Below are 12,863 nucleotides of genomic sequence, written 5' to 3' on the forward strand. Positions count from 1 at the left end.
ATCCTGACACGGACCCGTCAAGTAGTACTCGATAAGGAATCAGCTAAAGTTTTATTAATTATTAAATAACCATTAAATCATAGTCAACTATGAGAAGCAGTAGTAATGTAAAGGAGTAGTGAAAACGTTATAGGAAATATTGAAAATACAATTAAAATGATGGGCCAGTGCTAGATCATATAATAGGCAAACATCTAGTGACTTATGTTCTTGGCCTCAATAATCTGATATCAATACTTTTATTAGAGGAATACACAGCACTCCTGTGCTTGGCGTAGTTTTTTACACGTAAGTGTTTTTTGGGGGATTTGAATTACTTGAGTCAAAAAAAGTGTTTTCAACAGTGTATGCACGAAGGTGGTAGTGGCAAACGCAGGACCACACAAAACAGAACCGTACAGAATAGAGCATTGCCTATACGCTGACGATTTTCCTGTCGCACTCGACAACGTATCGACAACACGCACCGTATGTTTTAGCATTTTATAAATACTATGTAGAAAATGCAAAGATCAATTTACATAGTTTACATAAAACTATTAAAACAGGAATACTGCACATTTCTCTAATAATTGCTCATTATATACGAATATATAAGTATTTAATTCTTTTCAGTTACACAAGATGGATGAAGAAAATAAAATCGATGACAAATTGAAACGAAAAAGGGAATTGTCTAATGCGCGTGTGAAAAAATATCGTAAAAAGAAGCGGACTGAATCTCAGCAACTGAATTCTTCGATGCAGGATGACCCTACCGAGGAAGTGCAAAACAAGCAAGTTGAAGAAAATAATGTCGAACGAAAGAGAGCAATGGCAAAGGAACGTTCGAGAAGGTATCGTGCGAAGAAACGTCTTAATGTTCTAAAATCTGATCATCATGTGGTTCATGATTCACAATTTCCTGGACCTTCGTATGAAAAACCATCACTTGTATCAAGAAAGCAACGAGCTACGATTCATGGTTCTCATATTGCCGGAAAATCCACAAATATGAGTATTCCTCTTGTTGTGCGCGATGATTCGGAAAATTTAAATCGCATCGGAGAAAATCTTTTTTCACCACTAAGAGAAGAAAATCATCCATTGCACGTCGATGATAATTTAGTACCATCAGAAGATCAGGTGTGCACTACTCTCAATGTACAATTCAATAGATCATCGGCGACTTACAGTACCTATGCAAGACACAGCAGTGCCCATACACAATTTCAAAAACAGTTTATTCAGAATAAATTTGGCTATGCTTGTAAAATTTGCGATAAATTATGAGTTAAAGGTGACTTGAAGAATTTAATTGATGATAGTGTAGAGTTCGTAACGAACATTTCTGCCAGATGTTGATCCACATTCCATCGCAGTTTGTTCTACTTGTCGAAGTAGCATTCATAAAAAATCTATACCCAATATGGCTGTATACAACGGTTTTGAGTACCCTACAATTCCTGCTAACTTGCAGAATTGTCTATTAGATTTAGTGTTCGAAAGATTGATTTCTCCTAGAATTCCTTTTATGCAAATCAGGAGACTTCGTCATGTTCATGGCCAATACGGTATTTATGGACAAGTTATTAATGTTCCCGTGGAAGTCAATACGATGGTGAATAAGTTATCGAGAAAGACGAATGATGATCATTGTATTTACGTACACATCAAACGAAAAAAGATTCACAAATCGAGCTTTTTACACGGTCTAATTAATAAACGCATTATTAAAGAGTGGCTACAATACTTGGTGAATACTCCACTTTATATAACGTATAATATAACCATAGATGATCAGTTCTTTGATAATAAAAATGATGAGGAACTTCCTCTCGATGATCCTAATGAAAATAATGAAGAAAATGATGGCAATGACCTTGAAAATATTCCAATTGAAGAGAGTTTATTAGCGCAGCAACAAACAGTAATGTGGAATGACGACCTGTATTTAAGAATAGCTACTGGGGAAAATAATTTACCTTTAAGTTTATTATTTGACGAATACGCTGAAGAATTGTCATTTCCCTCAATTTGTTTAGGTCAATTTCGGCAGTTTCGAGAAGGACTTACTGTTACTCCCCTCATGATGGCAACTAGTGCATTAAGACGGTCGGATAGACGTGGAGTAACGCCTCATCACTTATTATATATAGCTATGAAAATAATGAGGATAAGAGTAAGGGATTCCCTCACCGTTGCGTTTAAACACGTAGGAAAAAATGCACCATTACTAAAGAGGAAATACAATCTGAGGATTACATTCATAATTGTATTGAAAGTAATCTCACTTTTTTACGTTCTATACCTAATTCAACGTGGTATTGGTCGGAAAGAAACAAGGATCTATTTGCAATGATTATGCAATTAGGTAAACCGACTGTATTTTTCACCATAAGTGCTAATGAAATCGGATGGTTGGATTTGCTACAATTGCTGCACAAACGGAAGACACATGTCCATATTACATTAGAGGAAATATCACAATTACATGGTGAAAAATACCCTTATTAATGAAGATGCTGTTACTTGCACTATCTACTTTAATAAATTAGTTAATGTTCTTATGAAGATTCTTCAATCAAAGACATGCAGTCCTTTTGGGAAGTACAGAATTCGCCACTACTTCAAGCGCATTGAGTTTCAGCATCAAGGCAGTCCTCATGCTCACATCATAGCTTGGCTTCATAATGCTCCAAAAGATGCTCTCAATGAAGATTATGATGAAGCCATTGAACTTATAGGTACTTTAATATCGGTTTCTATAGCGGAAGCATCAGGGAATATTAAACTTCAAACGCATAAACATACATTCACATGCTACAACAAAATTACTGCAAAAAAAGTGCAAAAATGTAGATTTAAAGCTCCGTTCATGCCATGCAAAGAAACAATGATTTTAACTCCAATGAAAAATACTGAGGAAGGATTTATCAATTATCGAAAACGTAACGCTGGAATAAGAGTACGTTTAGAGAATGAAGATTTTGAAGACATGGATAATTTTTACAATCGTAATGGCATAAATTCGGATGAATATTATTACAATATAATCAGAGCCGAAATAACTAGACCAAAAGTTTTCGTCAATCGTGAACCTTCGGAAAAATGGCATAATCCTTTCAATCCATTCATATTTAATATAGTCCAATCTAATACTGACTTTCAATTTATCACGGAAGAATATTCATGCGCAGCTTATGTAGTAGAATATGTTAATAAAACCAACAGAGGAGTAAGTCACGTGCAAAGAAAAATAATCGAAACAATGAATGAACATCCGGAATTCGATATTATCGACATAACCAAAAATATTAGTGTGAATGTACTAAATCATACCGAAATCACAAGTCAAGAAGCTGCGTGGTACTTACCACGAGAGCCCATGTCAAAAACTTCAGTCATTATCTTGTCTGAATGTCTGGAGTTGTCTGAATTTGATGATGATTGTACTGATGTTTGGAGAGAAAACTGGTTCGATAACTACGAGAAAAGGCCAGAATATTGGGAAAGTATTACGTTAGCGCAATTCATATCGAAATACACACAAAATAGGGAAAAAACAATATATTGAGAGGCATGAACTCAAGATAATTCGGTATCGGAATTACGACATGAGCATTGACTTAAACCAGAGAACATATATTACATGGAAGCGTAGGTCCCGTGTTAACATTTCGCAGAGAAAAAGTAATTTCACTTTTCTCCGGTAGATGGCACGGCGGTGTATCAATATGCTACACACATGTAAAGAGTATGAAGCCACGCCTCTTGCAGTCGACTCCCTTGCACTCATGCTCACACCCTATCACGATCTCTTGCTTACATTCACCTGCTTCCAACGTTGCACGTGATAGTGCGTACTCGCTGGCATTAACGCATTTCTAATGTTTGGAATGATAATTTCAAGGATAATGATAACGCTCATAATGCCAAGTCCTCCACGCGAGCAATGAATGTCAAAAGAGGCGCGATCATAGCAAGGCGCGGAGCTAATAATTTATCGGTGTGTTTGTTCACATCGATACAAGGAGCGCTCGCAGTGGCTGGGGTAATCACTAACAGATTACCCCAGCGTTTTGTGCCAAATCCTCCCATAAGGCCTACGCTTCCATGTAATATATGTTCTCTGCTTAAGGGATCTACCCTAATTAGAATTTTCAAAAAATTGATTTTTTTTTATTGCATTTTTCGAAAGTATACATATTTAAAAGTATCATACTAAAATTTTATACAGATCCGAGCAGTCTAAGTGTACTTTTGAGCGACGTTTACTTAGCTACCTGAGCGCGCTAATATACGCACCGCTCGGAGCGGTACTACCTACCTGCCTTTGTATACATGAGGAGCTGCTACCTTTTGTAAATATACTATATACGAAACGAAGGTAGGCTATTTTGAATGAAAATGAGCACTATGAAGAAACTGAAGGCATAATGTATGGTGCAGGCAACGCTGATTAGACGTAAGTAAGATTTTTTCACGATTCTTCGTTAAAGAAAACTTTAAACGCGTTTTTCTCGAAATGACGTTTTTGGTCGGCTTGTTGATAAAATCTCCGAAACTATTCAACCGATTCTTACCAAAATTTTACCACATGTTCTTTATGACTATAGCTATAGCGCATATCATACGAATATGCGCTATTTCATATTTTAGTAGGTAATTACTATTTACATACTGAATCTAAAACCATTTTTTTTTTCAGATCATCCAATCCAGAGATTTTATCAACAGCGCACACCCATCTTTTTTTTGGACCTGTGTTCTCCCCCATTTTTCTGTACTAAAACTGAGTGAAATGAATATAAAAAAATGTTGTTTGTGTATTTTAAGGGTGTATTTTTTAGGCCTAACACTTTTTATATCCATATTTATAATTTATACCGGTCAGAAAACTTCCTGAAAATAACCTTTTTTTGCCCGTCTAATTAGGGTAGACCCCTTAAACGAATATAAACGAGAGATGGTGACCCTACACTTACCATTCCGAAACGAAGAAGAAGAAATATTAGCAGAGATGAAATTTGTTACCATTTACGATGATAATGAGGATATTATTCTGCAGAGGAGACAAGAATTCGAATCAGACATTGACATTGACAAAACTATTCAAATTTGTAAAGAGTTATGTCGTGAAGAAACTCCACTGGATGAGGATGAAATACAGGACGCTGTCAACAGATTTCCGAAATAAAATCCCTTTGAGCAATTATACAATAATCCAAATTCAGATGTAAATAGTGATCTTCGACTAGCTACACTGAATAAACTCGGTGCCATTGCTAAAGAAAAGGAAAATATCATGTCTAGTGTGGATTTTTGTGCAACTATGAGGCTAATGAAAGGCAAAGAATGCTGCTAACACATGTAATCAACCGATTATTATCTAATGATAATAATCCTTTATAAATTTTCTTCCCTGGACCAGCTGGATGCGGCAAAACTTTCGTAATTAAACTTATTATGGAAATATATAATCGGTTTTCTGACAGTGACAGGTACTGTAATGCCTACATCGCTTGTGCATCAACAGGAAAAGCCGCTGTAGCAATAGATGGAACAACTGTACATACTGCTTTGAAAATATCATTGTCGAAATTGTTGCCTTTGAGTATAGAAGTCGCACATCAATAGAGATCATTATTTAAATATGTCAGAGGCATAATAATCAATGAAGTAAGCATGGTTGGTGCAGAACTTCTAGAACAAATCGATTTACGTCTTAAGCAAATCACTGGTAATTTTGCAAGGAATTTTGGAAACTTAGATGTAATATTAATTGGCGATTTGAGACAATTACCTCCAGTCAAAGCAACACCGATATACATATAAGCAAATAAAACGTAGAATGACTGGACCGACAGTATGGCGCGATTTGAAATTTTATGAACTCACTGCAGTTATGAGGCAAGCAAACGGTATGTTCTCCAACGCTCTTACGAAAGTGGGAAATGGAGGAAAACTGAACACGGATGAATTAGCATTAATTGAATCGAGATTCGCTAGCAAAGAAGCAGCAGATATTGCCTGTTCTCACGGGATACGACTTTTTTATTCGAATGTAGATGTTCAAAGGTACAATAACTCCATATTAAACATAGCAGAAAATAAAGTAACTTCTGTAGCAAAAGATGTTTATACGGGCTTTCATGATGCTGGGCAAGAGGCTTTTCATAAAGCAGAAGCTACATAAAATGTCGACAATTGATACAGAAGGATTGCCTTATCAAATAATATTCGTATTGGATAAATATTATATGTTGACTATTAACGTCAATGTATCGGGTGGATTGGCTAATGGTGCAGTAGGAAAACTTTGCTTCATTGATTATGATAATAATGGGGAAATCATCAGAGTTTGGCTCATTTTTCCAATTCTAGAAAAATTTTGAAGGAAAATTCGAAGCAAAGTTTCAGGATATATTGCGGATCATAATATTTCAAGGTATGCTGTACCTATAGCCAGAAGATCATTTACTATCCCACTCAACAATAACAAAACTATCCATGCTAAACGTAATCATGTTCCACTGGTGTCTGCATGTGCTATAACGATTCACAAGTCACAAAGAGCAACATTCGATGAAATTGTTGTTGATGATGAAATTGAAATTTGATGAAAAAATGAGAAAACGCATTCTCGGCAATTGGTATATGTTGCGTTATCAAGAGCGCATTAAAGGACTTTATATTGTGACTGAAAAAAATAATCCTACATTCCATCACGGACGAAAACAATCTACATCAGTCATTGATTTACAAACTGAATTCAAAAGGCTATCCCTCAACAGGCTTCAAACAGTGACTGATATCTTAACAAATTTCATTTCGAATACAAATGGCATATCAATATATTCATTAAATTGTCAAAGTTTACGAGCACATGCTTCAGACCTCGATGACAGTATTACGCAACGTTTAACTATATTAATTTTATCAGAAACTTGGATGAATAATGAAGAAGACGTCGATGTCCCAAATTTTCATTTTGTTGCTAAATTTAAAAGACCTGATTGTCGAGCTGCCGGTGTAGCTATATTAAAAAATAACAGAGATATGTCAACTATTGTCACATCACAGATGGATGTTACATTTCGTAATCCGCAATCATATGGATTGAATGTATCAGAAATAGGAGAAATTTGTATAACGGATTGTACAGCAGAAAACGGACTAATACTTGTAATTGTAGCTATATATATCTCGCCTATTCAAAGCATACAAGATATCATCAAATTCATCCATAGAAATTTACTTATTTATACAAAATCAGGATCGACTCTTCTCGAAGAAAACCTTCATGCATTGCCAATGATTTTGAGTTGAGATTTCAATGTTGATTCCCCAAAAGGTACATCAAAGCCGTTAGTGGATTTTTTGAAATCAACATTAGATTTGGATTTGTCGAATGATCCAAACGAAAGCACGACAAAATATGGAACAACGATTGACGGAGTTTTTTATAGATATTTAGCAAATTATTATTCCATAGTATTCATTTCATATTTCAGTTACCACAAACCTGTTGTTTCATTTTTAGAGTACGATACAAACCCTGATCAGCCCGAGCGAAATTTACCAGAATTATGTATACACAATAATAATAATTATATATATTTTAAATGTAATATACAACGAAAATGTAAAATGGAAAATGTAAATGTAAATGAATATAGAACGGAAAATAAATAACCTCCCCTATAATAAATAACCAAACGATTTCGCACCAATTTATCCCCTTTTTGAACAAAATCGGTTACTAAATAAAATATTTCCGGCTAACTTTTCACTGAAACTTGTTTTTAATATTCCAGAAAAACTATTGACTTGGTAGTTATCAAATTTTTGGTAATATTTTAATTAGACTACCAATCACCACCAAACGACCCCCAAACGATTAGTACAGAAAAAAATTGTTAAAGTTGAAAGTGTCCGGCTAACGTGTTAGAGGTAACTTGGTGATGCGTTTCTACTGAATGACCCTGCATGTACACGTATACATATACTCCACCAGACAAACACGTGGAACAGCTTCGAGGGCCATCCGCTAAGGTGGGGGGCTTATTACGATTTTCAAAGTAATATACATCCCCCAAAAAAAACACTTACGTGTAAAAAAACTACGCCAAGTACAGGAGTGCTGTGTATTTCTCTAATAAAAAGTATTGGTATCAGGCCAAGTACATAAGTCACTACATATTTGCCTATTATATGATCTAGCACTGGCCCATCATTTTAATTGTATTTTCAATATTTCCTATAACGGTTTCGCTACTCTTTTACATTACTACTGCTTCCCGTAGTTGATTATGATTTAATGGTCATTTAGTAATTATTAAAACTTTAGGCTGTGAACTAGCCTGCATACATCTAATACATATTTCTTAATTAAAATCATCTTTAGAAGTTTGGAATAGACTAAATCGAAGCACAATCCTTCGGCGATTACAAACATCACAACTAAAGCCTTTGATGGTCATTACTTAATGCACGAGATACGAAAAATTATATCTCAGCAGCACGATGAGCATCGAAGGCTGGGATTGGCTGAGAAATGAATACAGTACGACCTCGATTTTATGGGCAAGTCGGACAGAACTGATCATCTATGGGCAAGTCGGAAGTCCACAGAATCGAGGTTCCCTAAACCCCGCCCCTACAATGCGTAAAGCCACTCGCGCGCTTGTGGACAGTTACGTATCATATGGTCGTGGCATCCCTTCAATTGATTTTTATTTCGGTATTTAGCTAATTTTTTTATTTACATAGCTTCTATTTTTTTTTGACAGGTTAACATAATTGAAACGGTTACTACAATATTTTGCAAGACTCGTAATGCTGAAATATAAATAAGCAATTCTCAAAATATATTCAAAAACTCTTTATTGTTTATAGTGTTATTAAAGCGAACAGGAGAATATCACACTATAAAGGGTGTTTCCTAAACCCCGGACAAGAGACATACCGTTAGATCCGGCGTGGAAAAATACAAATATTGGCGTTAAGAAAAATCAATAATTGTAATTAGTTTATTAATTATTAAAGATTAAAGTAAGCCAATCATAAGCGCGTGAAAACTGGTAACTCCTCCTCAGTCTCCGCCTATTGGGAACAACCAATCATTTATTTCCCTACAAAAACAGTGACCGGTGGATACGTAAATATAGTAACGGAAATAAACAAAAGAATAATGCAAAATGTTTTTTGTGGGGAAGTGAATGATTGGCTGCTTCCCCACAAAAAACATTTTGCATTATTCTTTTGTTTATTTCCGTTACTATATTTACGTATCCACCGGTCACTGTTTTTGTAGGGAAATAAATGATTGGTTGTTCCCAATAGGCGGAGACTGAGGAGGAGTTACCAGTTTTCACACGCTTATGATTGGCTTCCTTTAATCTTTAATAATTAATAAACTAATTAAAATTTTTGATTTTTGTTAACGCCAATATTTGTATTTTTCCACGCCGGATCTAACGGTATGTCTCTTGTCCGGGGTTTAGGAAACACCCTTTATAGTGTGATATTCTCCTGTTCGCTTTAATAACACTATAAACAATAAAGAGTTTTTGAATATATTTTGAGAATTGCTTATTTATATTTCAGCATTACGAGTCTTGCAAAATATTGTAGTAACCGTTTCCGAAGCATAAATAATATCTGAATATTTCAAACAAAGTTATAATAAGATAGGAACAATGAATCTATAACAGAAACGTTTTTCGTTTTCCGTCGTTTAGTTTTTCTTAATACTTTTATACTTCTTCGATCCACGAAATTATTTCCTTTTCCGACACGTTGAGTTCTGGCAGCTTCAAACTTTTTTTGCTGCTTTTGAGGTTATACTCACGCGCGCGCGAGACACCGAACTGATTCACAATTTCTATTGGATGAATGCCTTCGTTGAGCTTATCAATAAGATTCATTTTCTCACTATTTGTTAAACTTTTACGTCTTTTTTTTTTATTTCTAACTTACAATATACGTATTTATAATATGTAATTATTATGTACAACCTAAACTATAAAGGGGCCCGGATGGCTGCCGACACTAGAGTGTAGTTACGGTACTGGCTGGTGGAGTGCACATGCGCCCCACTCTATAAAGTGGTAGCCAGTGTTGTGCAAGATTAAAAAATAGATAATCCAGTGCAGATCATGATTTTGATCCACAAAATGTATCTAGATCAGATACAGATGATATTATCATCTTTTATCTAGATTTAAGATTACGCAATTGGTCATCTAGATCATAGATCAAACCAAGGATTAAAAAATTAAGATATTTCACAGAGCTTTTAAGAGCTTTAGAGCTTAATTAAGAGCTTTCACAGCTTTAGGTCTGTTCTTTATAGCGTCTTTTGTGCTCCGGAGAAAGTATCAACTGTGCAAGAGCCTTAATCGAGACACAACAGTCTGTGGTTTCCGATTACTCACTTGTGTGGACTTATGTCAACGCAAGCGATATCATTGGCTGTTTCCCAAATACTCCGTTGGAGCCAGCGAATAGCGAGACTTCGTGTCAATAAAAGTCGGCACAAATTGAATAATTGGCATGCACCTAATGCTGTGGGGAGTTTTCTAGTTATTAAGGTTATTTTATAATGGGACGTTGTCGGCAGACGTTTGTCGAAAGTCATTTCTATTAGGGACGTTGTCGGTAGACGTTTGTCGCAAATCGCTTGTACAAGCCAACCATAGCAACGAAAAAAGTGGAAAAATCATTTTGATTGGTATATAGAAATGACTTACGACAAATGTCTTATAATAGGAAAACATGTAGTGACTTATGTACTTGGCCTCAATAATATGATATCAATACTTTTTTTAGAGGAATTCACAGCAATCCTGTACTTGGCGTAGTTTTTTACACGTAAGTGTTTTTTGGGGGATTTTTAATATTTCGAACTATCAGTATGTTTTACCTCGACATAATTGTCTGATAATTCGATGTATTAAAAATGTTGTCTTTCCGTAGCCATGAATGATAAAAATTAAATGACAAAAAATCCCTAACCAGATACATTATTTGTTTCATTTCACCATAGAAAATAATTGGTTCATTTTTATATGCTCATCATTTTATGCCCGAGATTTATAACTGCAATTTTGTTTTTGGTATTTTTTCGTAATGCCTTCTTTATCCGTCTGAATATTATTTATGCTATTAAAAAAGGAAACAGCGTACCATAAGTGTTTGTCACAGGTAGGCTCTCGGGAAGAAGAAACGTTCGCTGATTCATGTACCAATTTATTGGATGTATACGACGTAATATAATACAATATTTGTAGACTAATATAATCATATATTTAATGAATCTTAAGTTAACTAGGTGAACCAATAAGCATAGTTGATAATTAAGAAAAAAAATAAAAGGGTTGAGACGTGAGTTTCGAACTCGAGACTCTCGGACGTTAATTCAGCACCAAGCACGTGTGCTATCGAGTCATTGTGGTATATTGTTTAGCAAACTTATACTTCTGTAGTTACCCACGTTCGAGAGTTTTTTTTAAGTTTTATTTGCTTACTCTATTATTTCCAGAGCTTCATATGGATATTAAGGGTATTGACTACCTTATTACTACGGTTTATGTAATATCCTGTAAAAAAAAAAGGTGGATACAAGTCTCCCTATTTGAGTGTTCACCCGGTTTAAAATCGTAGATCTCGAGGAACACACGAATTCATTGGACCAATCAAAAACGTGGAACTAGTTCGAGAGTCTCGTTCAGGTGGCGCGTCGACGCGCCAAAAGACAGCTCCAGATTATCACGCGTAGTATTACTATATATACACGACCAATCAAAAACGTGGAACTGCTTCGAGGGCCCTTCGCTAAGGTGGCGCGCTGAAACCAAAGAAAAATTGCCATCACCAAAAACAGGCTCATTGGCAATCTCCCTACTCATCTCTGTAGGAAGCTTTCACAGCTTTAGGTCTGTTCTTTATAGCGTCTTTTGTGCTCCGGAGAAAGTATCAACTGTGCAAGAGCCTTAATCGAGACACAACAGTCTGTGGTTTCCGATTACTCACTTGTGTGGACTTATGTCAACGCAAGCGATATCATTGGCTGTTTCCCAAATACTCCGTTGGAGCCAGCGAATAGCGAGACTTCGTGTCAATAAAAGTCGGCACAAATTGAATAATTGGCATGCACCTAATGCTGTGGGGAGTTTTCTAGTTATTAAGGTTATTTTATAATGGGACGTTGTCGGCAGACGTTTGTCGAAAGTCATTTCTATTAGGGACGTTGTCGGTAGACGTTTGTCGCAAATCGCTTGTACAAGCCAACCATAGCAACGAAAAAAGTGGAAAAATCATTTTGATTGGTATATAGAAATGACTTACGACAAATGTCTTATAACGGGGTGCCTGGCTCGGCTCGTGCCCGCTATAATTAATTTTTGTTCCATAGAGCCGCCAGGGAGAGAGCTAGGAATTTCCGAAAAATTAGGAGTTCTGATCGGGACTCGAACCCGATACCTTCGGACTGCCAAGTCGAGCACTTACCACTGTGCTATTGAACCCACTGTCCGACCTGATAAGTCCTATTTATTTATTTTTCGGCCATTCCTAGGTGGTATCCCCTTTAGCTCTGTAACAACACGTTACAGCCATTTTGTAACGCATTTCCTGGCCTACGTTCTATCTTCGACCCCAACGTGGCATTTCGCGGATCCCTTGGGCGCCAGGTGCATCCTGCACCAGTCCGACTCGTCGGGCCTTTAATTTCTAATCCGTGGCACGTCAACTCCGGGAGTCTTCTCGACTGGATTTTTTGGCCCACCCGCCCCTATATCGCTGGTACCCTCTTATGACGTTAGGCGATGTCAAGCCCAGGCGATGCTCCAGTCGGTGCCCTCCGGCGTGGTCTTCAA

General features: G+C 36.2%; 2 protein-coding genes across 2 annotated transcripts; both read left to right on the top strand.

The window, feature by feature from the left end:
• Window positions 1-1,321: 1,321 nt before the first annotated feature.
• LOC112494970 lies at window positions 1,322-2,072 on the top strand (the record flags this gene model as incomplete). Its single annotated transcript, XM_025089152.1, has 2 exons — window positions 1,322-1,909; window positions 2,025-2,072. Coding segments are annotated over 2 exons (636 nt in total), but the record flags the coding sequence as incomplete, so codon positions are not given.
• On the top strand, window positions 2,030-7,553 carry LOC112494968. The gene is made up of 2 exons (XM_025089147.1): window positions 2,030-2,726; window positions 4,220-7,553. The coding sequence occupies exons 1-2, from the start codon at window positions 2,474-2,476 to the stop codon at window positions 4,267-4,269; spliced, it is 303 nt and encodes a 100-aa protein (XP_024944915.1). The 5' UTR covers window positions 2,030-2,473; the 3' UTR covers window positions 4,270-7,553.
• Window positions 7,554-12,863: the final 5,310 nt, after the last annotated feature.

This window comes from Cephus cinctus, unplaced genomic scaffold, assembly GCF_000341935.2.
Source record: "Cephus cinctus unplaced genomic scaffold, Ccin1 Ccin1_scaffold0082, whole genome shotgun sequence".
Classification (NCBI taxonomy): Eukaryota; Metazoa; Arthropoda; class Insecta; order Hymenoptera; family Cephidae; genus Cephus; species Cephus cinctus.